General features: G+C 45.3%; 2 protein-coding genes across 3 annotated transcripts; one reads left to right on the top strand and one right to left on the bottom strand.

Moving 5' to 3' along the window:
* Nucleotides 1–213: 213 nt before the first annotated feature.
* LOC121595231 (V-type proton ATPase subunit H-like) lies at nucleotides 214–3,973 on the top strand. Of its 2 annotated transcripts, XM_041919008.1 has the most exons (5): nucleotides 214–325; nucleotides 639–720; nucleotides 827–1,232; nucleotides 3,722–3,805; nucleotides 3,881–3,973. In XM_041919008.1, exons 3-4 carry the CDS (start codon nucleotides 945–947, stop codon nucleotides 3,791–3,793), a joined length of 360 nt encoding a protein of 119 aa, XP_041774942.1. In that variant the 5' UTR covers nucleotides 214–325; nucleotides 639–720; nucleotides 827–944; the 3' UTR covers nucleotides 3,794–3,805; nucleotides 3,881–3,973. The 2 variants fall into 2 exon arrangements, with proteins under 2 accessions (XP_041774942.1, XP_041774941.1); XM_041919007.1 differs by lacking the exons at nucleotides 3,722–3,805; nucleotides 3,881–3,973 and adding an exon at nucleotides 2,419–3,015.
* A 2,835-nt stretch (nucleotides 3,974–6,808) lies between these two features.
* Nucleotides 6,809–25,618, bottom strand: LOC121595228 (beta-1,3-glucosyltransferase). Its single transcript, XM_041919004.1, has 8 exons — nucleotides 24,824–25,618; nucleotides 24,337–24,746; nucleotides 13,694–13,803; nucleotides 12,149–12,370; nucleotides 10,728–11,111; nucleotides 9,646–9,784; nucleotides 9,398–9,560; nucleotides 6,809–7,889 (listed from the first exon to the last, which is right to left on the bottom strand). The coding sequence occupies exons 2-8, from the start codon at nucleotides 24,410–24,412 to the stop codon at nucleotides 6,992–6,994; spliced, it is 1,992 nt and encodes a 663-aa protein (XP_041774938.1). The 5' UTR covers nucleotides 24,413–24,746; nucleotides 24,824–25,618; the 3' UTR covers nucleotides 6,809–6,991.
* Between the last annotated feature and the right edge of the window lie 746 nt (nucleotides 25,619–26,364).

Genomic DNA, 26,364 nt, shown 5'->3' with positions numbered 1-26,364 from the left:
ATAATAAATAATTCTTTTTACTGTTTTTACTGCTTAAAAATGCTTTTCATTCAGTGTTTAATCTCAATTTAAGATTTTTTCTCTTCTTCAGGTAATTTATCATTGAAAATAAGATAATAAAACTACCCAAAAAAAACCACTCCTTGACAGTTTGACTTTGCTCGACCGTGGGTCATGTGTCAAACAGTCCGACCTGCACCAACCGGTTCCCCTGTTCACTTCAAGTCATTTGTCTCGTATCTTTCACCTGTACCGAAGTGTAAAGTGTTGTACGGTTTCTCCGTCCCGTGGTCGCCCGACTTTTGCCTGCCGGACGACAAAATCGGTAAGTGGCCCCGTCGAATGGGGCCTTTGTTTTGCTGCCCCATACTACTGCGCGCCCCCTCCCACAAACCATTCTAGTGGCTCTAATCGATATCATCCGCTCCCTCTCTCTCTCTCTCGATGGCGTATCCTTTGATGCGCATTAGTTTTGCAAGTAAAACATTTGCCAAAGCAACGCCTTCACGGTGCTTCCTTTTTGGGGCCCGGAACAAAACTTTTCCCCCGGGGGACCGTATCGAGTTGGCCCGAAAATGCATTATTACCTAAGACGAGCTAAATTCCATCACGTGATGTTGTTTCTTTTCCACCGCCAGATATGATTGCGGCGACGAGCGTCTTGCAGCAGCAGGCTGGAGACATCCGCCAGACCAAGCCCAACTGGTCCTCGTACATGCAGTAAGTGCGCAGCCTGCCACCCGGGCAGGCAGGAATTATCCCATACTCACCATCATCAGCTGACCGACGCTGCTCCTCTCTTTTCCCCTCTTCCCTGCTCGCATAGGTCGCAGATGATTTCGCAGGAAGACTATGCGTGCGTCAGCTCGCTGGATAAGGACAAGAAGGCGTAGGCCGCCTACCTGCAGGAGAATGCGCCGCAGTGCGCCAAGACGCTGCTGAACATGCTGTCGCACGTGTCGAAGGACCAAACGATCCAGTACATACTGGTGCTGATCGACGATCTGCTGCAGGAGGACCGCACGCGCGTACAGATCTTCCACGACTACGCAAACAAGAAGAAGGAGAGCGTGTGGGCCCCCTTCCTCAATCTGCTGAACCGGCAGGACGGGTTCATCGTCAACATGGCGTCGCGCGTCGTCGGCAAGCTGGCCTGCTGGGGCCAGGAGCAGATGCCCAAGTCCGATCTGCACTTCTACCTGCAGTGGCTGAAGGATCAGCTGACCGTTGTCGTAAGTTTCGTTGCGCCCTGGTGTGGCCGTTCGATTTTTACCTACGTTTGGCATGACCTACTACTACTACTACTACTATTAAGCATCTTACTAACAGCGTGAGGAGTGAAGTTTGTTGTTCTTCGGGCTAATCCCTTACTGTGCCTTACTAAAAAACCCCTTTTAATGAGGTGCTTTTTTGCCGTGCCTGCTTCGATCGTCGGTAGCGAAGGGCACGCCTTAGTTACGCCTGTTTTGTCTTGCGTTGTTGCACTCTCTCTCTCTCTTTAACACACTTCTGAGGCAGATGTGGGTGCCGCTTGTAAATGTGACCTCGTCCGAGGATGTGTGTGTGATTGGTTTTTGTGTTTGGTTGCTTTGGATGAATTTCAAACAAACCTTTTCTGTACAGAACCTTGATAATGATGATTTTATATTTGATATTCTATTTGAAATGTAATCCTCCACTACTACTACTACTACTACTTCTACTACTACTACTACTACTACTACTACTACTACTACTACTACTACTACTACTACTACTACTACTGCTACGAGAATGATGCTTCCTAGTTTTTCCTAGTTTAACCCAACGCTCCAAGTTCAGAGATTTGTGGTTGTGGTGTGAAAGAAAAAGTTTTTCTGACCATATCGACAACAACACACACGCGACGACACACATCGTCACTCGACCGCCGTCCGATGGAAGTGATGTGATGATCTAATTAAAAATAGATCTGTGGGGCGAGTGAGAAGGGGGAGGGGCAGGGGCGCGTAGAACAAGAACGAAAGCGTGTGTGAGTCGTCGCGTGTGTGTGGTTAGTGATGGGCGTTTCGGAGCGCACCAACGGCTCCGTAGCCGGCTCCGGACTAACGCCTCTGCACTCACGGCTCCGTTCCAATGGCTGCGGAGCCGGCATCGGGCCCACCGTTCCGGAGCCGGCGACGACCCACCGTTGTTCCGGAGCCGGCGACGAAACAACGGCTCCGGACCAACGGCTGCGCACTAACGGTTCAATAGAGACATCATTGTATGATAGCGTAATAAAAAAAACGAGTATATATTCTCTTACGTGTGGAAGCTATGACTGCAGTATTGACGTTGTGTAGCATTCGTTAGTCTCTTCCTTCTTAACAATATTCAAAACTAATCGATTTTTTTTTGATAAATTCTTTTAAACACGACGTACTCCGCTATTTACAGATTTCTTCGATTGAAACTTCATTAAAAAAGTTCTTTTGGTCGGAGCGGAGCCGGCTCCGGAGCCGTTGGTGCGGAGCCGGCTCCGAAATTGTCTGGAGCCGGTCGGAGCATAATCCCCCAGCAACCCCTAGCTGGTATAGAATACATCTTCCCGCTCGATACTTCAGTAGGTTGTACATTTGTATGACCGCTTAGGGCCAAGACATCAAACGTACGACTAACATCGATGAGGAACGTTTATGCGTTTATTTTATCCAGTGTCCTCTTCGATTGACTGTATGGCGGCCCTTTTACAAACCATGGAGGAGCGGATTGGGTCGTTGGAGCGGGAGGTAAAAATGGGTAACCTTAAGCTATCCAGAATGGAGGAAAAATTGGACGAGCAGCCACGGCTATTGTCGATGTTGATCGAGCAAACAGCGAAGCAGCGAAGAGCACAACCCGAAAAATGAAACAGAAGAGGAAGAAACGGAACATGAATGCATCACTGCGGCACCTGCTCCTGAACCTCCTCTTCATTCGCCGAATCCCGTTCCGCATCGGGTTGTCGAGCAGTAGCTATTCTTCATAATAAAATATATTTTATGTATTTTCGTATTTTAGTAAACATTTTTTTTCTTTCATTATCGATATCACATTACTTATTCGTTCAGTATTTATGTAGTTAGATTTACTAGGAATTCACTTAAATTCTATCGATTAACCACTAGAAGAATACATGTTTGATCAATAAATCAATGTTCTTTAACAAAAATTAAGTTAAACATTATCACAAGACACTAAACATCTGCACAATCAATGTTTTTGCCAACCTGACTCTGATCCCAGAAAATGTGCTCAGCGTGGAACAGTGTGTTCGAGAAATGTGCCGCAGATTCAGCATTGCATACGATGAATTCAGGTGTCGTCAACGTGTTCACGCATCATACTGCAATCTTGACATTGACTAAGACAGATTCGAAAAGCGGTCCCGCGGTCTTAAGATAAAGTGTTAAACCCTATAAAATACAATGTTTGATGATTTGAGGGTTTGTTTCATGAGAAACAGATTCGATTTTAGACTTGATTGCGTGCTGCCAGATAATTATGATGCTTTGCCTTTTTGATGCATGGGAGTTAAAGGTTATCAGTGGCTTCCATATCCCTTTTTTGTTTCATTACGTTGCTTAATGAGGTACATAGGAGAGAAAAGAGAGAATAGTTGTTAAAATATCATTAATTTCGAAAAGTTTTGCATGGCGTAATTTTAACATTATTTTACTAACTCAAACTTTATTTTTTCTTCCCTTTATCCCCCACGCAGGTGATAAGCCCCACGTTTGCGAGGTGTGCAAAAAATCGTTCGCACTCGCCTGCAACCCAAAAGCGCACATGAAAACTCACGAAGGTAAGCCGATCGAACTGCACAGCTCGTGACGAGTAAAACGCTCACTAACACTGTACGCTTTTCCCATCCCTTCAGAAAATGCTTCCCAGGAGTCCGAACTGGACGTGGACAGCGATCTGCGCAGCGATGGGGAAGAGATCGGGCCACTGTTTAGCTACGAAAAGCGGGAGGAAAGCCCTTCCCCTCTGGAAAGCTCCGACAGGCAGGACAAGCTGAACGAACGGCTGCCCCGCTACCAATGGCGACACGTGAAAGCGGAACCGAATAGTTGTGGGACACTATGAGAACTCTTTCTAATTGGAAGTGAACTTCTAGACGACCAACTTTCGTACCGCGACAAATTTTCTGCGAGCTCTTTGTTCTAGAACAACATCTCAGTTTTAGAACAAAATCAGAGGCACCCGTGATTGTCGCGGGTTTGTGAATTTTTCACAGAAAGGCAACGCTCGCGTTTCGCGACATTACGATCGAAGTAAGCCATACATCCGTGCTAAAATAAGCCATACATCCGTGGTCGTCTAGAAGCAGTGTAACAGTAACCTTCGCAAAGCTTTGCGTTTGTAAACGAGAAGAAACTCCATCACAAATACAGCACCTGTTTAGCGTCGGACTTTAGTTACAAGTAAGTTTCTCATTAAAATACCAATTGGTAACTTTACCAGTATTGGGTAGGCTAGTGCAGGAGTTACACCAAAACTACTCATACACTTACATTTTTTCCGTGAAAGTGAAATCATTTTGTTCGATTAATTATCGTAATATGTTAAACTTTTATTTATTGTTTCAATTAGTGATGGGCGTTTCAGAGCGCACCAACGGCTCCGGAGCCGGCTCGCCACCAACGGCTCCGGAGCCGGCTCCGCTCCGACGACTCCGGAGCCGACTCCGCACTAACGGCTCCGCACTAACTGCTCCGACGGCTCTCTTTTTCTCTCTCTCTCTCTCTCTCTCTCTCTCTCTCTCTCTCTCTCTCTCTCTTGTTGGGCTGCTCACGATAGAGCGCGTCGATGTGACATGGCCCGGTCAACAATAATTCTCCAGGATGCTTGGTCCCTGGCTGCAGCCTCCCACCCATGTAGACACCCGATCTCCGACAGATCTCGCTTCACCTAGTCCAGCCATCGAGTTCGCTGTGCTCCTCTGCGTCTTATGCCGAACTGGGGATCGCTGTCAAACACCTTCTTGGTGGGGCATCAGTCGGGCATCCTGCATGACATGTCCCAGCCATCATATCCTTCCAGCCTTCGCCACCGTCAGGATGCTCGGTTCACCGTACAGCTCAGCCAGCACGTGGTTCATCCTTCTTGTGTTGTACAGAAACGGTTCAGTGTAACCGCGACTCGATGCTGTCGTGCAACTGACAGCATCCGACGTCCGAATGGCCGTTAAGGGCTTCGGGAGCGATCGGGCTACCGAGGGTCGGGCACTCGATCATAGGCCGCGATCCGACACACACAACAGTCTTGTAGCATATATATTATTTATATTAGAATATAAGTGGTTGATACCAGAGAGCCGCGTGTGTCCTTTAATATCCTCAATTGTGCACCTGTCTGAAACACAAAACTTCTCCTCCACGCTCTAGGGTCGAACACACCGCCAAAGATGGAAAAGAAGGTGCGTCGCTTAAACACCCCCGGAGCGTTTGCATCCTCCGCTCGAATGGACTCGTCCAGGACTCGTGTCCGTAGAGGACCACCGGGCGAATCAATGTGCGATATATCTCACATTTCGTGCTGGCTTGAAGTCTTCTGGAACTCAGCAGTCGGTGAAGCCCATAGTATGAATGATTTCCCTGCACAATGCGTCTCCGGATTTCGCTGCTGATGTCATTGTCCGAAGTAACGACCGTCCCGAGATAGCAAAACTCCTTTACCACCTCGAGACTGTCGCCGTCAACTACACTACTACGTCTGTACATTCACACACCTTCGCTGTTGTCCTGCCGATGATGTCGATGTCATCCGCGAAGTCAAAAAATTGGAGAGACCGGTAGAGGATCGTGCCATGGATGTCGTTGTCTAGCCCCGCGCTTCGAATGTCACCTTCCAGAGCGATGTTGAAGAGCAGGCAGGAGAGTCCGTCACCTTGTCTCAGACCCCTGTGAGATTCTAACGATTCCGACGTCAAGTTCGAGACTCTCACCTTGCACTGCACCCCGTTCATGGAGGCCTCTAACAGCCGGATCAACTTTCCAGGGAAGTGGTACCGCTGCATGATGCTCCATACCTCCTTCCGGTCTATGGTATCGTAGGTCGCCTTGAAGTCGATGCACAGGTGGTGCGTTGGGATCTGACGCTCTCGGCACTTCTGGAGGATCTGCCGTAGAGTGAAAAGTTGGTTAGTGGCTTTGCCTCCAACAAATCCAGCTTGGTAACTGTCGACGAAATCTGTAGCAAGGGGCGCAAGTCTGCAGAACAGGATCTGGGACAGGATCTTGTAGGCGGCATTGCAGACTGTGATAGCTCGAAAATTCGAGCAATCCAGCCTGTTGCCCTTTTTGTAAACTGGGTGTATAACACCCAGCTTCCAATCCTCCGGTAGTTCCTCCTGCTCCCAAACTTTTACGATCAGCTGATGCATTTCGACGGTAAGCCTCTCTGGCCCCATCTTGAAGAGCTCGACCGCCAGTCCATTCCACTGCCAGCACTCGTAATGGATAGGATGGCGGCTACGACAAAAGGACACAACTGAGCATTTCTCTGGGCAAAGGCTTAACTGGCTGCAAGAACATCACAGAGAAACGGAATTCATGACCTCTTGAAGCCGGAGCCAGTCGCTACTATTACAGATATTTAGATATATATATATATATATATATATATATATATATATATATATATATATATATATATATATATATATATATATATATATATATATATTTAGGTCATCTGCATAATGTAAATGTCCTTCAGGTGGAAGAATAGCGTGGCTGTCACTGATGCGAGCAATAATGTGTGTCTTACCTCTTAAAGTAGATGGGTTAAAAATAAGGCAGCATTACAGAGTACTTAATCGCGATAATCTTTATTCTACCGTATAAGCAATTTACGTACACAGTGTGGACGTGTACACACACACACCCAGACCTTTTAGTTCCCTTCAGACGAAAGACCGGAACGTATGCCTTAATAGCAGCACACACGTGACCTTTATCCCCTTCTCCTTTCATCTCTCCCACACTTACAGATCCGTGTGTTTGATTAAGTTGGCCGACTCCTGCAGGTTTTGCCGTCCCACCAGAAGCTCGCCGTTTGATTGAAGCTCATTACTTGCGCACAAATGTTTGCGCGTGATATGTTGTTCCGCCGACGGTACTGTCGGTGGCGATGATGCTGCTGCTGCTGCTGCTGCTCCTGTCACTGCTACTTCCCTTTCCGGTGTGGTTGAAGCGGTCATGCCCAACCACGATCGTCCCGGCTCCTTGGGCTGACCGCTGCTGGCCGGCTGCTGCTGCTGCTGCTGCTGATGACGGTCATCATTCTGCGATGGCGGCCGTCTATGTTCGTCCTCGTTCGAGGGCCCTATCCTTGCGTGCTCGCGTACGCTACCGTTCGCGCTGCCGGCTGCGATGGATCCCAGCGCAGAAGGTCGCAGAAGCTCTGCCGTACGCACCGGCTCGGTTGAGTGTTTGCAAATCGTGCCACCGTCCCCGTGCCGTGGTGGACAGGACTGACGGGCGAAATAATGCTCGTCCTGCTGCCGGAACCACCTGTTGTACACTTGCTGCGGGTCGATCTGCCAGTGCTTGTGGAACGAAACCGTCCCGCGTCGGTCGAGCAGCTCGGGCGCATAGTCGGACGGCCGGGCCTGATGGAACAGCGGCGAATGGATTGGGCGGATGCCGAGCCGCTGCAGACAGGCGGCCAGTATCATATCGTCCGGCGATGAGGCCGACGGACATTCGCACGTACGCTGCAGTGCGTCCAGGATGGCAACGCTCAGCACTATACCGCCACCGCCCGTCACATAATTGTAGCCACCGCCGTCCGCACCCAGCAGATGGTAGCCGTACCGTTCGCCCAGGTACAAATCACGCCCCGGGTCGTAGCAGCTTAGAAAGCGGGCCAGTGCCGAGGTGCTGTTGAGGAGGGGGGAGGAAAAAAGGAAGCAAAAAAAAAAACCGTAAGTACACAGCAAGGGTCGCAGGATTCGGTCGTTGGATTTATGGTTCCGCATCGGGGTTGGGTCGCAGTAGAAGTAGCAGCAGCACGTTTTGGCTACGCACGACAAATTTCGCGCATTAAAACGAACCAACACTTAAATGCGTGCGTGTGTGTGTGTGTGTGTGTGTGTTGGGGGTGGGGAGGTCATAAAGTGTCTCTCGGGAGAATGGCATTAAAGGTCTGCGATTCGAGGCGTTAAGCGTTGATGATGATGATGAAAAGCACTTGGGTACTTCTTGCCAATTTGCCTTTTTATTGACCGTACAGCATAAATTTACCAAATAAAGAGAGAGAGAGAGCAAGAGTGTTGGATATTTTTCTTATTATTCTTGAATTGTTGATAAAATATGTTGACTATTTAAGTGTAAAAAAAATGTCCACAAAAGTTAAGAAAATGTATAAATTGAATAAAATTCAAGATATACTTCAAATTGTAAAAACATGATTTAAATTCCTTCTTTGTTATTTAAATATAAAAATACACTCACAGTCGTTTACAAACTCCCGTGGTTCCAGTTTTCGTGCCCCTCCGGCCACTCACACCGCCACATGAACGGTAAAAAACACCCCCAAACCACGTCCGGCGATCGCGCACTGCCGGTTCCATACATCAAAACTGCCATCTTACCGCATCCTCCCGAACCTGCCCCTGGAGGGCTCAAAGTGGGTGGCAAGCAAGCAATGGACAATTCTGCCCCTCCTCACACTCCTTCACAAATCAACCTACAATAGGTCAAAAAATTATCGCCGGAAACGTGCAGCCGACCGGCCGGCGGGCCCGGACCGAAAATGTGTGGTATAGGTGTCAGTTTGAGTATTGCGCGTTGAATATTTCATGAGTGCCGCATTGGTACCCGGGTCTCGGTTCCGGAATTTTATGGGAGCTAACTCCCTACCCCTTTAGAAGGAAAGAGGAAGCTGAGGGGCGAAATTTACTGATGCCTTAAAGGGGTTTTTGATAAAGGATTGACTGTGCACTCTACCACGTGGGCGCGTGCTGGACGCGAAACGGACGCGCGCCCAGGATTTGGTGCGCTATTTCAGGAATTATGGTTTCATAAATTGACCTCTTGGGACAGGGGCAGGGTTTCGGGCGGTAGCTCGATATGGTAAAGTTCCACTTGTTGTTTAAGGTTTAATTCGATGCGATTTGTTATTCAATTGTGCCCGAAGAACGATCGCCCGTCGACCGGATTGGTACTGCTTTGTAATTGCCCTGCTTTACCTCACTCAATGCTAATTGGCACAAAACCTTCATTCCCTTCCATTCATCATCGCATTCGTAAATCAATCCGTACCGTACTTCCGACAGACGGATTTATACGGCAAGCTCACCCGGTCCCGCGCGCCCTTCTAATTACATTTGCATATATGCATAAACACATCTAAAGTTGCCTACTGCTGCCGGTGTGCTAAATCATACCTCAGGATCGTATCGTCATCCACCAGCATAACCCAGCGGATCGCCTGCAGGCTGCCGTTGTACCGCAGCTCATCGCCGATTAGTTGTAAAATTTCCAGCGTCTTCGCACAGTGGCCGGCGCTCGAGTTCGGCACGGACGTGGCAATCGTGGGTATCGTTGGGTCTGCGGGAATGGAAATGCTTTAAATGCTTCATTTCGCTGGCGATGATGAGATGGTATATGTAACTCAGGGGAGAAACACACTTACCGTCGACGTCGCTGAAGTACCGCAGGTGCTGCACGTACCTGGTCCAGGTCTGTTTCAGGGCCGGCACACGATCCTTGTGATATTTGCTGCACGTTTTAACGGCAAACATGATCTGATCGACCTCAGTGGGATCGTCTGTCTGCATGAGGAATCGTTTATGTTTAAAAGTTAATACAAAATAATTCATTAAATATGACGTATGAGCTGATAATTTGAAAATGCGCCCAAATGTAAGCAAAACGCAAAAATTCATCCAAAAATAACTTTTTTTTACACTTTTTAAGTGGACTAACGGCTGTAAAGAGTGTTGCTCAACGCAACAGGCTCAATAAACCCATGATCCAAGTTCTTTGAGCTATTATTAAGCAATTTAAAGGAAACAAATGCACCAAAACAATTTAAGTCATAAAAGAAAAGCATTTCATGCATTAAATCCTTTAATAGCTAACGATTAAGCGAATTCGATGAAAAGCGCCTAAAAGTAGGCAACAACAAGTAATAACAATATTAATTGTATGATTACCTATTATAACTCTTCTTAAAAATGTAGTAAATGAAAAAGAATTGAAATATCCCTTAAAATATAAAATAAAGTATTAACATATTGTTTTTATTTTCTACACAAATGGTTTGTATTTGTTTGCTTTACCCTCTACCCTACCCTACACAAAAAGATAAATGCAGAGGAAAAAACGGATTAACAATTTTGCTAGAAAGTTTCAGCACAGCCCAACCATCTACTGATCCCATTGCTCCCTACTAAATTGCCATCCCACAGAGGGCAAGGTCCATTTCCGAAAGCTTTGTCGGATTATCGTGTACCATCGTCTGTCGGCAGGCATGTCGCCCGTCCACCTTTGGTCGGATTAGGTGCCGGTGGTACAAAAAATTAACCTCCATTATACAAATATCACGCTCGAAAGGACACACTACACACGGTGGTCCGATGGGGGTTTCCCCATCGCACGTCCGACCGGGGCTTCCGCCTTGTTCGGTTGTGACATATAAAATAAGCTAAATTAGGCGCGTAACAGAAACCAAGGCCCCGGGTAAGGCTAACTAAGCGTAACGCTAATACTCACACAGCCGGTACTATCATCATGCCGGTCCGGCGAATCCCGCCCTGTGCCGGAAGTGCCGTGGTCCGGCGATGCGGCACCATGAATCGCACAGCTCGGAAGCGCTTTGGCGCAAAGGTAGCGGCGTGGCTGCAGCGGAACTCCCTCGCCGCGCTGCCAGACAAGCAGGGCGAACTCGTGCGCTGCATCGATGAAGAAATCGGACAGTGGTGGGCGGGGTGTGCCTGTGTCGGAGAGCAGCTGCACCAGGTGATCGACCAGTGGGACGGTGAGCGCAATGCCCGCCCGCAGGTAAGGGTAGAGGAAGCTGGTGGGGTTTTTGAAAAATGCGAAATGATGAATTATGGTTGCTTCTCGGTCGTACAGTGGGTAGCCGAGGAAGAGCTTCTGCGGAGCATCGAGAAGGTAGGAGGAAGAGATGAAGAAGAAAGAAAAGTTAGTAGAGTTGTATGAGTCAACACGTGCCGACGTGTGGCTTCGTGCGGCAGAATGATGAAAGCGACGTGAGATCTCTGTCTCTCTCTCTTTTCTCGAGTCGAGAATCCTTCCGTTCCGGTGACGGGTGTTTGGACACCATTACGGGATTTTTCATCTGCGTGGATTGAAAAGTGTGTAGAAGGGCGTAAGCTCTTCAAGCGATGCGCCTAAAGGTATGCAAAATAATATTCAGTTCAGTTTTCTGTTTCTGCAAGTCGTTGGTCATATCTCAGAAACGATAGTTGTTTTATCCAGCATATCCAACAAAAACACAAAATTTTAGCATACATCTAGGCGCCATAGATAGGTAGTTCACTAGGCCTTCCACGTGGTACGCCTAAAGTTATGCAACGTATGATGAAAAATCATCAATTACGAAAAGAAGACAACAGAATACGCTACAAAACCGCATTTTGAAAACATTTCTACAATTATACTGATGCACTTCACATGTAAACTTCCCACTCCAAGAGGTATATAAAGACGTATGTTACATTGTTTTCCAATTAATTTTATAGCGTTTGTTTTTTTCGATTTTGAAGGCCTCTAAACAAAAACTATTGAATAAATGAATAAAAATAATAAAAAAAAACTCCTCAGCATACATTTTGGTGCTACACAGGTACACTTCACGCGTAAGTCTTCCAACAGGTACGCTTAAATGCATGAAAAATACCGTTTGACATGGCTTAAACACTTATTTGATGGCTTAAGAAAACAACAAAAAAGCAATAAAATCCTTTGTTTGCGTACATTTAGGCGCTCGAAATGAGGCTACTAGAGCTCGTTTGATAATATTCTGCCGAAGCAAAGAGTAAAATTATTAAAATGTACGCTACCACCCACTTTTCAATCCATAGACGCTCTGCGTGAATCCCCAACTCCCGCACCGGAACGAAAGGGTGTTTACACCCCTTTTTCCCCTTACACCGCGACCGCTCACTTACCTCCCGGTAATCCTCGTTGGCCAAATGGTGCGCTAATAGACTCACGTTGACGTGGCTCTGCTCCTCGCACACGATCAGCCAGCGGGCGGTCTGGTGCGTCGACTTCAGCATGGCCGCCCGGATGTGGCCAAGGATCGGTGTAATCGCCCATGCCCCGTCCTGCTCGGGGAACAGCTCGTGCGTGAGAAACACGCTGTCCGCTGGCCGGTTCGGTGCAATTTCCTGTCGGTGCAAACCGTGCGGGATGGAAAGGTAAGAAAAAAAGGGTATGAAAACAGGGAAAAATCTTGTGTGAACGACTATGGGGGGGACTTCGGCATGAAATGGGGTTTAAATTTACACTAGAATAACTACAACGTAGAAAAGAAGGGAAGAGAAATGAACAAAAAACATAGAGCTCACGTAACCGAAACGCATCGTTGCTCATCCTCACGTAAACGGTGGGATAATCAATTTTTGCATATTTTATAGGTAACACGCAAAAAAAGCGTGTTCCCAACCACTCACCGAAAATTAGGCAGTTGCGGCCCAAAACTTCCAATTTGCCGAAATGCCGCGATAAATTTGCGTGCTGCGTTTTGGTTAAATACAGAGATAGCGGACCCACACACACACAAACTAACTGCCCCACCTGTCCTCAAGGGAAACGGAGATAAAGGTAGCCAATGATAGGGAAAATATAACTCAAAACAGAACCGAACCCTTAACTTAAAAAAATGGGCCTCCCAGCTCGTTTGTGGGTGGCCGCGTAAATACCCCGGTGAACCATTGCTGATGATGGAACTCGCGGGCAGAATAAATTACCCATCCTCGGGGACACGAAGCGGATTGTTGACAAATGTGTGCGCGGAAGAGTGAAACACTGGGGCCGTTTTACGGAAAATTTACAAACCGGTAAGCGGCATGGGTATGATTTAAACGATCCCGAGAGGATGAAAGTAAAAGAGGAGAGGATGTGCGGCAGAAGCGTGAGCTTGGTTAGTTTGGTTACAAATTAGGAAATGGTTCAGTTTACCCAAGCAAAACAGCAACAGCAACGCAAAAAAAGACGCAACGAGCCAATTGATTTTTGCGGTGGGATTGGTGCATTTGCGTTTTCCGATCGGTGGACGGCGAGCAATTAAACTGTGAGCTATTTTTAACAGGAAATCAGCATATTGGATTTCCATCCGCTTACACATCGTATGCACACCGACAGCGATTGAATTAGGATGGTGATGAAAATATAATAAATATCTACAGGCATTTAGTGCACTGAAAATGTTTGCCTATCCGGGAGCGCAAAGGTATCAATTTTCGGGGAATAATTTTTCGTGCGATTGAGCTTTGGTTGAATGGTTGAAAATTATGAAGCAATATTGTTTTACAACCACAATCACAAATGTAGTAAATATAACAGAAAATAAAAATTAAACTTCAATACCATTGTATTACTACATTTAAGGTAAAGCAGCTCCGAACAAAGCACAACTTAAATACTGCATGATTTAAAGGGCGAACAGCTTTCCCCACCCAACGTGGGAGCCCGCCCAATTTCCCACTCACCTGATCCAGTTCCCTTATCTGGTCGACGATGCTGCGCTTCAGTTGGTGGGCCCGGGCCGCATTGAACCGGGCCGGCTGACTTAGCACCAGGAACGATAACTCATGGGCGGCTGTAAATAATACGGCATGCGAAATGTGGGTACCGTGTTAGCGAGAGGTGTTTTAAATTTTCCCATTTTTACGGCGCACCAGAGTGCACCAGCGCCTTCACTCCCTCGGTTTTGGGTGGTAGATAGAAAGGAAGAGAAACCAGACAGAGCAACATAGTGAAGAAAGAACGAGAAAGACGCTGCAGGAAGGGTAATGCACAAATCTCAGGCACATTTAACAGGATGGTTTCAAGAGTCAAGGATAGCTCCCATTGGGAGGAGAAAGAGTTCCTTTTGGGATAGCTTCTACAATCCGTGAAATGGTGAGATTAACAGGCAGGGATAGTAAATTAAAAACATGGCGAAAGGCTACGAATTGGTAAAATACAACACGTTCGATCAAGATAACAGTGGGCGATATATAATGCATCACACAATTTCGGTAGCTTTGGTTTTTTTTTGGGAATATTGCATTCACTGTGGTGAAATATACTTCCCGGTTTACGGCAACGGTATAAAACGAAACGATATGGCGCCTAAAGTTATGCAATGTAGAATAAAATACAAAAGAACTTAATACTAGAATTGAAACATTGTATTGCATACTTTTAGGCACTTTAAACTCTACGAAACGATATTCTTGGTACCACTAATCCAACTAATCATAAGGTGATATGTAATTTCTATTTCTAAATTGAACTTTATTATAAAACCAAACTGAATTGGAAAACCTGTGATTCTTGTAAGTTGAGTAGGAGACATAAGAAGAAAAAAAAACTTGAAAGAAAGAAAGAAAATATCTTTAAATCTTTGTGATTTTAAAGTCGAAAAGTTTAAAGATTTGCCCCCAGTAAAACGCCAGTATCGTCTCCGCCACGTTTTGGAGCCGAACTTTCAATGTGAAAAGTTTTTCCCACATAGCACGCCCCGATGCAGAACATTCGATAAGCGTGCAGCAGCAGTGCGCAGTGCAACTTGCCATGGCCGGTAACGATCCAGAACGAAAAAGTGACGATCCCATATGTGTGTTCTGGCGGGTTCTGGCTAAAATGGTTGTTAAAGTTGCGATTAAAACTATCGCCATCGGATCGGGCACCATCGGGGAAACTTTCAACGGAGCGGGCAAGTTGCGAAGGCTAATTTCGGTACGAAACCGCTTCGGACTGCTGCCGTTGCTTCTGTGGCGCACTTTGGCGGGAGCCGCGTGGGCAAATGAGTGGAGACAACATTCCCGGCCAGACTAATTGTGGTTGACTGCCCATGCAACAACATACGGCAAAGTTGGTGTGTGAGGAAGCGATCGTTGAACGGTGGGACGAAAGGAGGGAGGTAGTTGTTTGCACACTTCATTTACATTTGACTGCAGAATGAAGTCAGAAACTTTGCCCCTACAAAGTTAATGCTGACTGTTTATTTGAATTGCTTTCATCCGGCTGGTTTGTAGCATTGGCGACACGGCAATGTTGGTGCATGGTTTTGATGCAGGATACACTTTTTGAATGGTCGTACCACAGGATAAAGCTTATCGAAAGAAGAAAGGAAACCATTGCCTACGGTAGCAGGTTGGGTTAATTCATTTGTCTCCTTTTACTTTTTAACTAGTTACCTTGCGTGTATTTAAAAAGTTTGGCTCGGGATGTAAACTAACATGTGCTTGCGTACGATGAAACTTTTACTTACATTTAGCTTTACAAGTTTTCGCAAAACAGTTGCTTGGGTCATACTTGTTAAGATTATTACAACATGATCAAAACAACGCTAAATATATGACAAACTAACTTAATTCTAAGTAAACTTTCAAAATTCTTTTTTGATCCAAGCAAATTCGACTGTAAATTAGAACATTTTCGCTACTGCAGAATAAAAACGCCATCATGTATGCAATTTGCATGACAAAATCAACGTTTTCTCATTGCAAACCGAGCAATCAACCGTTTAGCCCAGCAAGATCAGTTTACTTATAGAGGTAGGTACGAGACTTTAGAATACAATAACCTCCTCCATTTATCGATTCCAACTAGCCATCCACCTTAAAGTATCTCCCCGTTGTGCATTTGTTTGTAGTGTTTTAGAAAATCTTAGATCATTTTCAACGCTCACCCACCGATGAAACCCGGTATCGGCATCGTTTTCAATGCGCCCTTGCCATCTCACGAACATGCCTTGCGGGCCACATCGGACAACATTATTTATGCAACAACAGCAAACCTGCTCAGCTCACGTCAGTGTCGACATACGTTTGCGGAGGCTACCTGTTCAAAACAGACAGTGGTTCCATCTTCAGCGTACTACCGACGGGCGGGATGCAGCAGGGCTGTTCGGGGTGTGCTAGCTAGCCCGAGGCGACCAGTCTTGTTCGATCGGCAACGCACAGCAGGAGCAGTCGGAGCTTGAATAGAGTACGGTTCCCAGACGGAACCGAAATTAGTGCAAATTAATATCGATAAAATTATGCTTCCCCATCGGAGAAGCAACAAAAAACGCGCTGTCGGGATTGAGTCGCTGCGGTGAGGCTTATGTGCAGCAAGTTCTGGGAAGCGAATGTACGCGGGGGTGGAATTTTTCGGAATACGATCTATTTTCCGATGGTCTAAAAGTGGCATTACCCTCCGGGGGTAAAGTCGGGAAAAGTTTTAACATTCGGCTAACCAGACACGCATCAAGGGGCACACGGTGCTCAGCGCGTACAGTGGACACCATGTGCTGAAGAACCAAACAAAAAAGCAATGATAATGATCTTGGGACGCAATACTGGAGGGAGGGAGGGAAATTAGCATACCGGTAGTTTGAAATGAACGGAGCAGCATTTTCCGAATGCTCCTAACACTCGCTCGTGGTCACAGCAGGCCCTCCCTGCAGCGGCATGAAGCCACAACAGCGAGCGCGGGTCTACACGTTCGAGCCCCGCCGGTGGTCCAAAGTCCATTAACCGGAATCGTAACGCCAGACGATGTCCTGGTGGCAGACTCATCATTATGGTTGAACATTGCGTTCGGAAATTGTAAATGGGAAGAGAAGCGCTGCGAATAGACGGTGAAGTTGTGCCCGCAAACGTACAACGAGTAAGATGTGGGAGCAATGCGTTTGACAGGTTTGTTTGCCAGCTCCATGCGTTGTGGAGGCATTTAAACGTTCTTTAATGTCCTTAGCCGGTGGGTTGAAGCTATTTTTAGCTCTTTTTTCAGTATGCTTTCATTTTAGCATGCATCAGAAAGGGGAACAAATAATTTAAGGGAACATTATGTTATTTTATTTTTCTCAAAATGCTATTTAACTGTTGAACTATTGAATAATGAGAACACATAGCCATTGCAGATGAGAAGCTGACTAAAAAGACATTGCGTACTTTTAGGCTTTAGTCTCTTTAAAAAATAATAAACGCCTTAAAGTATGCAATTTGTTAAACAAAAAACTGAAATATTATGTTGTATTTGCCTTAACGAATGTAGTTTAATGCTCATTTGTTATTAGACCAGCATCGATTAAATCCAAGTGATGTAACGCTTGAAACGCGTTTTAAAAGCACAGAAAGAAAGCATTGCCAACTCAAACAAATGAATGAAACAAATCATCAAACACAGACACACATGTATAAAAACCCATTTCAACAATTCCGCTCGCTTGCCTTTCTTTTTTCATCCCCATTCCGTACGATTGCAAAACGACGATGGCCAACGTGTATTTGCCACTGACAGCAGAAAGCGTAAATGCCACCGACAGGTTTCTTTTTCGTGTACAAGCGTATAAAATCAGCAGTGAAATGGCTTATTGCTGAAGTTTTGTACCAATATTGCAACCATCACACACCGTCCTTTTGCTTCACCAACAAACCGTCCTACCGTTTTCCCTCTCCCCTCATTGACGTTGCTTGTGCGGGTGGATCATGGTAGAAAATGATAACCGATAGTTTCGGTAATCGTTGCAGACATCGTTGCGCAGGCGAAACGTGTGTGAATACGGACACAAAATTGTGGGGGAACACCGTAAGAAGCACGATGCACGGTGTGGGGTATCAATTTCAATTCAAACTTTAAATTATTGCAATCCAACCAGCTTTCGGATTAACGTGGCACATTTGGTGCGAAGAAAATTCACGTACGCTGGGGTTAAGAGTGGACGGTAATGTGGTTTATCCGTTTTTGTGTGCTATGGATCGCTTCGCACCGCTTTGAATGCGGCGATACACAGGTGAAATGGAGCGCAGTAACTGACGGCTAATGCATACGGGTGAATCTTTTCTCGTTCCGCTGCCTGATGCCTGGTGGTATGGCCGCAAGATAGCACGAACCGTCTCGACTCGTACCGTGTGCAGTAACAAGATAAGGTACAGAACTGTCCGTTTTCACATATGCGAGCAAGAAGCAGCACTTTCTCCCTTTATACCGAAGCATATCTGCCTTGATGCAAACGTAAGCACCGTGTATGGTACGGTTTCAAGCACCACAGCACACCATAGCCCGAGCTTATCGTAGCGAACCGGGCCGGATCAGGGATCCCGAAAAATCAGGCTCATTATCAGGCCGCATGCAACAAGCTTCGCTTGTCAGGGATACGATCTTGACAGCATTATCCGGATGAGGTGAATTATTCTGCAAAAGGTGACACACACACCACCATCGTGCAAAGATAATAGCTCTAGCGTGCAACCAGCCTCGAAGCAGCGACCGTTGCTGCTGCTGCTGCTGCTGCTAATGCTGATGATGATGGGGATGTTACCGAATCTTTTATGCTGACATTGATTTTAAGATTGCCAACACGGTAGCTGGGAAGGGGTGGGAGGTGAAATATGGCAGTATCTTTGGGTACGATGCGAGACCTTCGACGGTGTGTGTCTTCTTTTCACCCGAGGGCAGTTCCGTGTGCTGTGCTGCTGCATTCAACTGCTGCTGCTACTGCTGAAAAGGTGAACGATTTAAGGCATTACCATTCATCAACTAGGTTGTGCAAATATGTACCGAGTGGAGCCGAAATATAATGAAAGGATATGGATAAATTGTTTGGCTGGAATGTCGAAGAAAATCTGAAAGTTTGAATGGCTGAAAGGAGGTGGTTAAAGACAATCGTTAGCGTCGATATTTATCGTTTTATTTTAATTTCATGGATTGAACCATTCAAGACGATACATATAGTATTAGAGGTACTTGAGCCGTACAGTTTTCAGGCTTTTTTTGAGGCCCTTTGAATATTTCCCATTGTTGGCTCTCACATTGCACTTAAAGGTATGCAAATAACGTTACAATATAGATTTTAAGGTATTTCAGCGTTCCAATCAAACAGGTATTTGGTGGGTTTCAAAATAGTTTAGTGACTTGGTTGTAAGCTATGCAAAAACAATGTATTATAGATTTAAGGGCATTTGAGTGTAGCTATGGTACGAGTATTTTATCGCATTCAGGGGCTTTTCGTTTTATTCACTCGTACCGTGCGCCTAATGGTATGTAAATTATTATACGTTTTATTCAGTAACGGATTAAGCTGGGATTAGTTGGTATTAGCATTCCAATGTAACTGAGGTACAGTTGATAAATTCAGTATATATTGTATATTTTTGTTAGATACTATCGTTATCTCTCTGGAAGAATAAAATTTTAAAAAAGCTCCATCCCAAGCTCAAGCTTTGTTTCTGATGTTAGAATAAACATCGATGGCTACAGCTTTGATTTCAATCAACGTTGAAATCAAACATATCGATTAACCGCTCTATGCTATGTGCCAATTAATGCATGTAAATCACAAATACCCATACATAGTTTACCCCCTAGAATATCAATCTCGAAAGCAAATAGCTGTTGTACCACGATTGCGTGTGCTTTGTTGAGTTGCAATCATTCCATCATAGGCATCAATAATTTCCAAACCAATCGAACAGTTGGTGATGCGAATGTCAACTAATTTCCAAATTCACTGCACCATAGTGCTTGGTGCAGGTAAAAATAGCACGGCTAGATTTGCATTACAAACTCGTTAATTGCTTTTCTGGCCGATGCATGCACAGCCACAACACATTGAATAGCAAATTGAATATTAATTTGCAATAGCAAAGAACGTACCACACCTAGTGACAAATGTTTTGCAAACCATTTGCATGCTTTTATAGGGTAAAATAGAATATTAGATTTTGTATCGTGATCGATCAGAAAGCGTGCTGCGTAAGGGGCCGACCTGCACACAAGGTGTTAATTGGGACGCTTGCCCGATTACGTACAACTTACTGACCATGTTCACACTTGCGCTTATCAGTTTTGCAATCACCGCTAGGCTAAAGACGAACGAATTGGAAAACCCAACAACTCGGTACGAACCACAAGGAAGCCTGAGTCTGAGTCAACAGGGTGTACCTATTTATTGCTTCTACTTGCAAAATACTATAATTAGAATAACAAAAATAATTACCCTGACCGCACAGGAACGGGGAAGAGCATGGCAAATGTGTACGCCTTTGTTACGCCTGCCCGGCTTGCAAACGTGGCCCTTGCTGTTCGTGTGTGTTCGTCGCTTTTTCGTCATTGTTTGTGAGTGTGAGACTGTGTGCCTTTTGCGCTTTCCTTTGCAACCGTGGTGAAAAGTACGATAATAAATTTACTTAAATTAACATATACCGCTTAATCTTCTGTACTTATGCATGCGTGTGTGTGTGTTAGTATGACTGCAAATGAGTGCCGCCGGGAGCGCAGCAGTTTTTGTCGGGCTTCCTATGATTGTCACAGCTGCGAGCACTAACAATGTAACCGTGCGGAAATGTGCGAAAACGGAGGATGGGAAAGCGGAAAAAAGCGATCCGGAGCAGGCAAAAAATGCGAGAAAATGAAACCACCAAAAATGCGCTTATTTTTATCGCTGTTTGTATCGCTGGCGCGATAACTGTAAAGTGCGCTGGCACTTTGTGAAGTTAACGCAATGATATGAACGAAAGGACGATTTGTTAGTTGTGGAATTATTGTGAAATGCATGTAGCAGCATCATGCTGTTATATTTATTTTACATGCCATAAGCGATGAAAATGCAGAATTGTCGTAAAATTGCATAAATTAGGGCGTTATAGAAGGAGAAGGAAACTTTTGAGATACGCCTAAAAGTATGCAAACTGTACGTCAAAACTCATTTTCAACATTTGTTCCATGCAATCAAACGACGAACTCAATGTACAATTTCTTCTTTGTGTAACAACAGTAAAAGTTTTACAACTGTCCATTGCAATCGTGCAATAGTAGCAATAATTCTACTACATGACAACCGTTAAATATTACAGAAAAGTGCTGGAAATTAAAAGCGTGAAATGGTGTAGCCAGAACACGATACGCTTGTTCTTCCCTGTGCCGGTCTACGAAAACCACCGGAAGTGGCTCACACTCACATACACACACAAACACGCATATGTATGCCAGTCACTAAACAATTGGAAAATCTGCCCACAGGGTAAAGCGAAAAGTGTGCGAAACTACCCGACCCCTACCCGGTACCCTTGGGCTGGCTCTGTCGCTTTGGGGCTCAGTTTTCATAACACCCCACATTGCAGGTTGGGCAACAAAGTGTAGGAACAATGGGGACAGGGAGAACACAGCCAAGCGTCCCTGTGTAAGCTAATTGAAGTGGAAATTTATGACCACAGCACCCCGAAAATAAATTGCCAACGAGCGGAAAATTTAGTGCGGCCTAGGCCTAGACGGATCAGCACCCAGCCCGCGAAACACGTCCGTGAATGGAATATCTCGCTTGGTGCCTCCGAACAATTACACCTTATTTCTTGCTCAGAATCGCTTTCTGCGTGACACATTAAAGCAAACCCAGGTGTCCACGGACGCAGTGTGCGACACACGCACATCCTTTTTACCGGGCCATGGAGAAAAAGGCGCCCGGTGGAGGCGCCTAGCTGTTCACGTTGGTTTTGGGCATAACGAGCATTTTCCGGCCAGTGGCGGAAAATTACCACTTTTCCGCCCGTCAAATCTACCCCCGCTCCATTACAACAGTCAAGCAGCGTTGTTAGCGCGTGCTAGTTAAAATTACAACCATTCGCACGGCATAGACACGGTAGACAAAATCGGGGCAGGTTTCGCGTTAAAGTTTGGCCCGGGCGCTTGTGGGCACCTCATACAATCAGTGCAAAAGCTTTACCGGTTCCATTTTGACCACCAGTTTGCTGAGCACACGGTGACGGTTCGTTCGGTAGGGCACACAGCAAGCACAACCACGGTGTCGGACGAAACGGTTCGATGACAGGCCGCGTGGGCCTCGCCGACATTTATGATGTTAATTATGACTGCAATAAAACATGTAATTAAAACTAAAAAGTATAATTAGCGCGAGAACGGTTCGCGGTGTGCGGGGCCACCATCGTACGAATCGATTTGTGTCGCCTTGCTTTACCAGCCTACTAGGCACACCATCGCGGGTATTACGGTGTTGCTGCCGCACGGTACAAGGAAATTTCAATCTCCCCCTTTTTTGCCACCGACCACCCAATGCGGCACCTCCCCCCTTCAGGACGTTACGTAACCCATGCGCAAGTGCAAGCTGCAACCGAGCAAAGCACAAAGAGCCGCACACCAACCAGCCAGGTACACTTGTACGATCGGGAGGAAAAGTTTTACGAAATTTGCATTTACCCCAGGCCTAGGCGAAACATTGACAGCAGGTTGAGCTTGACGTGGTGGCCCAGAGAGGATAGAGATGTTGGGCTGGGTGAAGTGAGGTTTGGCACTTTAATAATATTTCGTAAACTGTGCACTGTGGAAGCGCACTGGGTGCGAATGGGTCAGGAAGAGAGGGAGCTGTTTACTGCAATGTTGCTGTCATTGTTAACCGTGTGCATTTAGGTTGCCGTGTGTGAGTTAGTTTGTTTACGGTTGTTTGTAACCGTGCGCTGTTGAACTCAGATAATCAGAGCGAACGAACACACGTGGGATAGTTTTTGGGTTGGGAAAGAATAAGAAGAGGGAAGTGGCTGATAGGAAGTACACAGAAAGCTTTTTCTCCTGCAGATGTAACAGTGTTTTAACATTTGTAATCGCGAGAGACTCTTTAAAAGGCGTACAGGACACGACAAATGATTACGCTCGTGTTACGATGTGTCTGCTTAAGCCGATACGGTTCTGTATGCAGTTGAAAGGCTTTCGTTTTCTGTGCAGATCAATAGCGAGTGATAACCCAGATAGGAATTATTACTGTATAATTTCAAGGGATCTAGACAGAGCACCTAAAAGTATGCAATTTTAGTGCATTATTTTAGTTGCTTTCAACTTCGACGAAGTTTAATGTTTTGACTATTTAAAAATGTTGTAAAACAATATGAAGAAGTTTTTCCTCTTCTAAGGGCCCTTCCTCGATCTGAGCACAATTTAGCGCCCAAAAGTATGCAATGTTACAATACAAAATATTATGTGTTTGGAGGCTTTACAGGTCTTAAAAGTAATGAAGAGGTTATTTGGTGTATGTTATGTTTCGTTTTAAACAGTGTCCTGATTCCTTGTAAATGTTGATTCATAAGCCTTTTGCATGAATGCATGAATTTTTTAATGAAAATTTTTAGCATTAAAAAGTGAAACACTTCTAATTTCGGGAACAAAAATGGCCTACCTTCCCCAGAACCATTTGCACATTGCTCTCTGGAGGACGTCAGTACATCAGTTCATCATTAACAGATTCTCGGGATAGTTAGTTTCGCAAGCAAGGCAAGCAGCGTACAAACTCACTACCAAACCATTTGCAGCAAAACTTACGCTCTCTTTATTTTTCTCTCTCTTTTCTACTGAAATCGGTTGAATGCTTCTTCAAATAAAACAGAGCTTACACGGTTACGGATGCGACAAGGGAGGTTTTAATAATGCCAGTCGTTACGGTGAAGTACAACAATCAGCACTCAGAAAAGGGGGTTGATGAGTACCAACAAAACGGAACAGGTTGAAATGTTTGTGTTTCTGAGGGAATGTTTAACCGTGTTACAGAGAAAAAAGGCCACAAAACGTGACAGTCTAATATGAAACACAGTATATGGAAGATATAGTTTAGAGGGAAAAAATCTGCGACGCGATATTAATTGTATAGCAAAGAACAAGTGAAACACATTAAAAATATTACTAGGGCTTGATGTAACGATTTTTTGCAATGAAAAATACATTTCACAGACACCTTAATTACAATTTAAATTACAATTCAAAACGATGCATTTCCCACACGCGTGCGCCTTCCCTCAATACGCTTCCTCCATAAATAATATTGTTCATCAGCGCACCGAATGAATGTCAAATTAATTATTTTCCTTCGCGTATCTTTCCACTCAGTACTGTGGCCAGTAGAGTGTTTGCCTTTTTTATGGCTCTTTTTCTGTGTGTGCCACGTGTCCGTCTGTTTGCCTTTTTTGCGTTTTTTTTTTGTTTGCATTCAGCCCGAAGTAAAACCACAAAACCGGAGAGGTAATGCCAAAGTGCCATGGTGTTATAGTAATATGGGCAAATACGGATCATCCGCTAGCTGTTTGTTTGTGTTGTCGCGCTCCCTCTATCCTCCCAACTCCTTCACCCGCCACACCACACCAAATCGCTCCCACTTACTTACCGAGTGCAGGTGCAACGGACGCTGGCTGCAGTAGCAGCAGCTGTAGCACCGGAAGCAGCAATGCAACTCTATACATAATTGATTCGATTACGGGTCCAATTCATTTTCCACACCACCAGGTTTTTATCCCGCGCAAGAGAGAGAGAGAGAGAGCGATAGGAAGAGCAGTCCTTTCGAATCGCGCGCGTGTGTGTTTTATGGTTTGTTTTTCCGTGTTTGATGTTTGGTCGTGATTTAAACGGATTGCTGCTTCAACACATCACACACACACACACACACACACATACACACATGCATCGAACAAGTGTGTACGTTTCGAATTCGCACGAACCAAGCGAATCGATGCACTTTTTAATTTCGCCGGCTTTTGCTGTTTCTTGCCATGCTGTAGCGCTCGTTCGTTAATTTCACTTTTTAACAGGGTAAATAATTAAAAGTAATTATTAAATCGCACGCTCTTTATTTCCTCACTCACTGGGACACACACTTTGCCTGCGATACTGTCGTTCCGAATGAGCCTACTATGATTCTTTTAAGGATTCACTAGGTGTCGTTCTAGGCTTTTCCCCCCCCTTTTGCAAAATCAGCCCAAGGTAAAGAGCCACCGTAGTGTCACCATGGTCACCGACTTTCTCTTGGTCATGGTTCTGGTATCACGCGTTCGCTGCTTCTCTCTGTATCACGCTTCAGTTTACCAATATTCATACTACACCGCCCGTCATGGAAGCGAGTAGTGATATGTTGATACACGCCGCGCCAATAACGACGTTGGTGCGATTCTGCTCGGACAAGTGAATAATTTATGCGGCCACTAATTGCTGTGCGGTATCGAACGGTTTTGTAAATTTAACAGCAAATTCATTCGAAAGCAAGTGATTTGCCAACACACTGGAGAGCAGCTGCTCGGGGTCGTGTAGAGGCGGGTTTACGCGACCGTTGATAATTTTGCCTTGAAATCAGTTTCGTTATCAGTTTGTGTGCGAAATATGTTGCGTTTGCGTTGTACCGCAAATATTCGGACGGCTCTCTGACTTATCAGCTGTAGCTTCCGTGCTGATGCACGAAACGACCTCTAGCTTATGTGTGCACTTTGTGTAACCGTAACGCGTACAAATGTTGCTTCCGATTTGAATGTTTTGCTGACACGCACAGAACTTTCCGCTACAACACTTGCGCGCATAAGTGGCACCACGCTTATGCCCCTTTGGTGGCGATTTCGATCACACCCGCGTGTACGTGTGCGGTAAGCCGGAGCACACTCGTACGACTGACCGGTGGGTGCTATGTTGCAGCCGTGCCTGACCGCCCAAGTCGGTACGGTATGTAAACAATCGAGTTCATTTCGATGGGTTGCGTCGGTTCGCAGTCTGCGCAGTCTCGCCGATTACTGGCGGGTACTACCGTACCGGCGTGTTCATTCGTTAGGTAGATTTCGGGTAGAGGAAATGAACAACAACAAATAATCGGGATGAGTTCGTAGGGCGTTTTTTAGTTGTGGCCCAACGACGAAGTAAGCCCACGAAGCTGGAGGATTTTGAAAAGTACACGTGTACGAGCTGATCAGAAAGACCGTTTCTGGTAAGGAATAGAATTTTATTTGGGTAATTGTTGTATTTTTTTTGCAAAAATTATTGTAAATTATGCAAAAGAGTTGTTTATTTTTGCTAATCATATGTAGTTTATCCAAGGGTAACATTGACAAATCACAATTTTAATGTAAAATTCAACATTTTCAATGTTTTTATTTATTATTTTTGTTTTACTAGTGCTTAGATATATACATAAATACGTTAAATTTAACAGATTATGTTTAAAAAACTGAGAAAATAAAATCAATGAAACTCAACAAAGAGCAACACATGAAAGTTAACGAGGTGAGTGTGCTATTTTCAGGTTATTTCGAAATATCCTAAGTGTCATTGCCCATTAACGCCTCATTACACCCACTACCTGCTGTATCAACTCGACACACTTATTTGCCACCTGGTTCCGGGTCTGTTACACCCAAGGGAGTTACATCTTCACCCT

Source organism: Anopheles merus, chromosome 3R (genome assembly GCF_017562075.2).
Source record: "Anopheles merus strain MAF chromosome 3R, AmerM5.1, whole genome shotgun sequence".
NCBI classification, from domain to species: Eukaryota; Metazoa; Arthropoda; class Insecta; order Diptera; family Culicidae; genus Anopheles; species Anopheles merus.
Note: the sequence above shows the minus strand (reverse complement) of the source record. Positions and strands in the feature narration are given on the sequence as shown.